We start from the raw sequence: 6000 nt of genomic DNA, 5'->3' as shown, positions 1-6000 counted from the left end.
CTGATTTAGACATCCAAATCTCAATTATGTAAAGCCAGGATATGGACGTTTAACAAACCTCTAGTATGTTCATGTGGCAAGGGGGGGAGGGATGGTGGTCTGGGTGTCTTTTGGGTGGGACTAGGGATCAGCCAAGCTATGGACATCCAACTCCGATCACAGAAGGGGAAGGGACATCTATGTCTAAAAGATGGACATTGTTATTTAGACCTGGTACTTGTCACGTCCAGGTTACAGAAAGGTGCTGTCATTGAACCAACTGTCCACTGGAGGAATTAAGGCACAACACCTCCTTAATCCCCAGTGCACTAGACTGAGAATTAAAGGACCCAGGTTCAAATCCCATTTCAGCTCTTTAAAAAAAAAATTTTTCTTTTAAAATTATAAGCCCTCCAGGGAGATTTAAAAAAATATCTGCTGTACCCAAATGTACGCTGCTTCAATATTCTTCAGATTTGCAGGTGTCTTATATATTCAGGTACAGTAGGTATTTTTCTGTTTCTGGAGGGCTCACAATTAAAAAAAAAATCAAAGTGGGATTTGAACCTGGATCCGCTGAGTCTCAGCCCAGTATTCTAACCATTAAGTTACCCCTCTGCTTTGTATAGCTGGCTGTTGTAAGATGGACGTCTGTGTGGCAGCATAGGAACATCCACGTGTGCTTTGCTTTCCTCCCCTTTCATAATATGGATGTTTCAGTTTGTAAAATGGATGTTCATGCTATATGATTCCAGCACATGGACGTCCATCTCATATGTATTTTAAAACAGATCCTGTTCTAAACTACATGTGAGATGGAGATGCACTTGTGACATACTGACCTGGACATCCTTTCCATGCCACTGTTACACAGATGCACTGAAATGGTTTACAATGGGTAAGAGATAGCAGATTGTATAAAATGCTAAAATGAATAGGGACTCTAACACAAGTTTTGTTCTGTGTCACGATTGATAAGATTTACACAGATTTTAAGGGCAAATATGTAGTTATGTGCAGGGGTGCAAATACCTGGACAGGAAGAGTTGCTTCTGCTGGGAGACCTAACTGTGCTGGTAAGGTTTGAAAGCATCTGTAAATCTAGCTGTGCTGGTAGCCAGGAAATGTGCATTCTTGAAATGCCTAGAGGACCAGCCCAGCTGATGAGTGCACTAGTAGTGCTATAGAAAAAAAGGCTGAAGAGGTTAGGGCTCTTCAGCTGAGAGGAGATATGATTGAGGTCTATGAAACCCCGAGTGGTATAGAATGGGTAGAAGTGAATCGATTTTTCACTTGTTCAAAAAGTACAAAGACCAGGGGACATTCAATGAAATTAAATGGAAATACTTTAAAAATAAATAGGAGGAAATATTTTTCCACTCATAGAATAGTTAAGCTCTGGAACTTGTTGCCGGAGGATGCGGTAACAGCAGTCAGCGTATATAGGATTAAAAAAGGTTTGGACAAGTTCCTGGAGGAAAAGTCCATAGTCTGTTAGTGAGATGGACATTGCCATACTGGGAGACTAAAGATCCATCAAACCCAGTATCCTGTTTCCAACAGTGGCCAATCCAGGTCACAAGTACCTGGAAGGATCCCATAACAGTAAAACAGATTTTGTGCTGCTTATACCTGCTATAAACTGGATTTTCCTCATGTCCATCTTAATAATGGCTTATGGACTTTTATTTTAGGAACGTGTCCAAACCGTCTTAAAACCCTACTATGCTAACCACTTTTACCACATTCTCTGGAAACGAATTCCAGAGTTTATTTACATGTGAAGTGAAAAAATATTTTCTCTAACTTGTTTTAAATTTACTACTTAGTTACTTCATTGCTTGTTCCTTAGTCTTTGTATTTAATGGCGTCTTTGGCATTTTCAGCTCCTGAGGAAATCCAATGTACAGTCTTTAGCAAATCTGCAGCTGTAGTGGATGGTTCTAGAAGTGCATGGATGGAATGTGTTAGGCTCTCAGTGTCTGTTGCAGAAGAAAAGGCTCCCCAGGCCTACTGTGGCACATTTTGCTTCCTCATCCTTTCTGATTTGATCTCACTGCTGTGTAATCCCACTAATGCTTTCTATATGTCACTGCTGATTTGCTGCATATTATTTCTTGTTCTCGAGTCTAACCGAAACTCTAACCTGTCTTCTGATGGAGTACATTACAGTAACCCTGACTCAGCACACTGGCGCATCATTTACCAAAACTATGTACTGCTCTGATAAGGTTCCCTCAGGAGTCATTACCTCATAAGGTGCTTGGTAAGCTATTCTGGGACTGGGGGTAGCACTGCATAGCTGAATTATTTGTCTAATACCCAAAAATGTCTGATTGATTACAAAATATATAGAGATCTTAAATAACATTAGGAAAATATGACAATCATGTGAAACTTTGCTTTTATTGCTGAGCAGTTTCAGATGGCATGATGCCCTCTATTTCAAATTAGAGGATTGCAATTAAGAATCCCACTGCTCAAACTTGCTAAAGTGCTTTACACAAGTAGCTCCAACTGCATAACTGCTTTCAGGAATTACTCTGTCATCAAGAGACATTGTATATTTCTGCCTTATCACCCTTCACACTGTGGGACAGCCACTATTTTCCCCAAATGCAACTACTTGGACGCCTATATCAAGCCCATTATATACCCTGGAAAAGAGAAACACATCTGGCTCAACACTGCCCAAGCAGCATCTTGGAGCAGAGCTTCGTTTTGGGGATTCCACCACTTTGCAGGAAGCAGCAGCAACTGAACATCCTGAGAAGAGATCTAGGAAGAAAAGAAGGAAGTGTCATCATATAGGTCCTGACTGATAACAGCCTTGCTCTTTTTTTTTTGGCCAGAGGTAAAGGAAGTTAACAAGTAGTCAGTTCTGGTCAGTGCTGCCAAATTCAGACCTTAATCCTGTCCTATAAAGAAGTCATAACAGAGCTGCCAAGTTACCCAGATCCAGGAGGAAGACTTTTTGGCCAATCTTGTTTTTTTAAGCATACATCCCAAAGCAGTGAGATATTTTAGTCCCTGATTCTACTCATTGAAATCAGTTTTGCGGGTCCCATAATGCAACAAGATGAGGTTGGCAGAAAATCTAGGACTGGACTAAAATCCCTCCCTCCTCGTACCTGGTAACTTGGAAACTCTGTATATAGCATACAGCTAATGTTGAAACCTTAAAGCAAGAGAACTTTAAAACTTTTATTCGGGCCATTTTAATTGTTTTTTGTCTTTTCATATACCACTCTGACCATTACATTCAACTTGGATGATTGATGACCTACAAGGAGGCCTTTGGTCATCTCAAGCTTCTTCCCTTCACTCCTAGTTGCTGTTTTGCATAATGGGCCCTGCTGCAGCACTGATTTCAATGGGCAGAATCAGAGACTACAAATGAGTGGCATAGCCTTGGGCCCAATCCCCGCCAGCCGATGAGATCCACTGCCTGGAACTGCTCCACCAGTGAAAACAAGAAACAGTCCAATAAGGCAGTCCAAGCTAAAAGGATAAAGCTCCAACAGCAGCAGTTTGTTTGTGTTAATTTGGCCTACGTTAATGCTACAGAAGTTCATAACAAAGGTGAAATAGGGGTGATATGATACATACGTTCAAATATTTGAAAGGTATTAATCCGCAAACGAACCTTTTCCGGAGACGGTAAGGCGGTAGAACTAGAGGACATGAAATGAGATTGAAGGGGGGCAGACTCAAGAAAAATGTCAGGAAGTATTTTTTCACGGAGAGAGTGGTGGATACTTGGAATGCCCTCCCGAGGAAGGTGGTGGAGATGGAAACCGTAACGGAATTTAAAAAATGCATGGGATAAATATAAAGGAATCCTGTTCAGAAGGAATGGCTCCTCAGAAGCTTAGCGGAGATTGGGTGGCAGAACCGGTGGTTGGGAGGCGGTGCTAGTGCTGGGCAGACTTCTGCAGTCTGTGCCCTGAAAATGGCAGATACAAATCAAGTTCAGGTATACATATAAAGTAGCACATATGAGTATCTTGTTGGGCAGACTGGATGGACCATACAGGTATTTTTCTGTCGTCACCTACTATGTTACTATGCTCCAGTGCTGCCTCTGCAGTGAAGAAGTTGGTGGCTGGAAAAGAGGCCGCTGACACCGGTACTCTGTGTATATGCTCAGAAAAAAAGGAGGCAGCTGAATTCTTTGCTGTTGAGGCAGCACTGGGGCAATTCTGGGCAAGAGATCTCATTGGCTGGCAGAGATTGGGCATCCCTGCCACTAAATATAAAATTAATGAGTTGGGGGGGGGGGGGGGGGGGACATGCATGTGTCCCATAAGAAGCAACTAATCTATGGAGGACCCAGTTTCCTTCTACCATGAGCTGCCAATCTACCCAACGCCATAAGGGAGATTTCATTTCATACCAGTCCTGGATTTCTGGCAAACTTATGCTTGCTGGTGCATTACGGGCCCCTCAGCACTGACGTCAAGATTAGAATTTGGGGACTACAAATACCATACTGCACTAAAGTAAGAGTTCAAAACCAGGCCTGGTAAACACGTTTCCTGTTTGGCACTGGGCAACTTTGCCTTGCCTGTCCCCAATAGCTGCCTTGGTGTGGACGTGTGTCCTCCTCGCGACCCCCGGCTGGGGACTCAAAGCACATCTTAGTCGAATTATAAGAGCACTTCCCATTGCCATCTTCTCCCGCGCGCTGGCTCTCCCTCCCTCCGAGGAGGGCTGGGCGGACGGCTCCCTGGGAGGCAGGCCTCCGTCGCTCCTCCCCGACCGAAGCCCGGTAGTGACAAGCAGCAGCAGCAGCTCCTGTCTGGCCTCTCCACAGCCATGCTCTCCCGGCTGCTGAAGGAGCACCAGGCCAAACAGGGCGAGAGGAAGGAAGTACAGGGTGAGCGACCGCCCGACCCGCCGCTTCCCTCCCGGGACCAGCGCTAGCGCACGAGCTACGACTTCGCTTAAAAGCCTAGGCCGCGTGAGCGCCGTCTCCATGGAAACGGCCGCCTCTTCCTCTCCCCCCCCCCCTAACTCCAAATAATAATAACAATACTGTACAGTAGACAGGATGGGAGATTAGGGACGGGCACCTGCACAGCTCGTTGTGAGCTTTGCCTGAATTTTACAGTTGAAGTTTCGCTGTGGGGCGTAACCAGCCCTCGGTGGGAGGGGGCAGGGGGGGTCCATAGCCCAAGGTGGGGGGGGGCACATTTTAGCCTGCCTCCCCCAGCCACTGACTCCCTCCCACTGCCACCGACCCCCCCCCACCCACCTTCGATGCTACCACTGCTGCCAGGTACCTTTGTAGGCAAGGGTCCACAACCCACGCCAGCCTCAGTCATCTTCAGCGCCGGTCTCCGGTGCGTTCACTGATGTGCTGTGTCCTGACGTCCTGCATGACCCCCGCCAGCAAATATACCTGGTGGGGGGGTCTAAAGTAGAGGGGGCCAGCATTAAATCTGTGGGGGCCCATGCTCCTGTGGCCCCACCTAGCTATGCCCCGGCTCCAGGGTCTCTAAATAAAGTATGTAATATGACAAGAATAATTATAAACAAGCTGTTTTCCTTGCATGAGAGCAATGCATAAATGGAACCGGGAAAGGCCTAGTGTAAATTAAATAGTGTAAATTAAATAGCACAGCTAGATACGTTAAAACCAACGGGAAAAATCCAACCCATAGATAGGTATAGTTATGGCAAACTGTGTCTCCCTTTCTTTTAACAGAGAAAAGACGTAAGGAGGCCATTGCTGCAGCCACCTGCTTAACAGAGGCTCTTGTGGATCACCTGAATGTGGGGTAAGCTTGATATGTTTTCAGTGCAGGAGTACACGCAGACAGGGTGACTTAGAGGCCTGCCATTAGCATGCTGCATGCATTAACGGGTCCTTTTACAAAGGCATACTAGCGTTTTTAGTTTGTGCTAAAAATAAGTATGCGCTAAACACTAGAGATGCCCATATATTCCTAAGGGTATCTCTAGTGTTTAGCGCATGCTGAGCATTAGCATGCGCTAAAAATGCTAGCATGCCTTTGT

The 6000-nt window shown here is 45.2% G+C and overlaps 1 protein-coding gene across 1 annotated transcript in view; it reads left to right on the top strand.

Annotated features, from left to right (window-relative positions):
* The first annotated feature begins 4711 nt into the window (after positions 1–4711).
* BLOC1S1 (biogenesis of lysosomal organelles complex 1 subunit 1) overlaps positions 4712–6000 on the top strand; it is a 45780-nt gene continuing 44491 nt past the window's right edge. Inside the window, exons 1-2 of the mRNA XM_030196790.1 lie at positions 4712–4858; positions 5690–5762. Coding sequence (XP_030052650.1) covers positions 4798–4858; positions 5690–5762 — 134 coding nt within the window. The 5' untranslated portion in view covers positions 4712–4797. The remainder of the gene's footprint in view (positions 4859–5689; positions 5763–6000) is intronic.

The sequence above is a fragment of the Microcaecilia unicolor genome, chromosome 3 (assembly GCF_901765095.1).
Source record: "Microcaecilia unicolor chromosome 3, aMicUni1.1, whole genome shotgun sequence".
Taxonomy (NCBI): Eukaryota; Metazoa; Chordata; class Amphibia; order Gymnophiona; family Siphonopidae; genus Microcaecilia; species Microcaecilia unicolor.
This window is presented reverse-complemented; position numbering and strand designations above follow the sequence as displayed.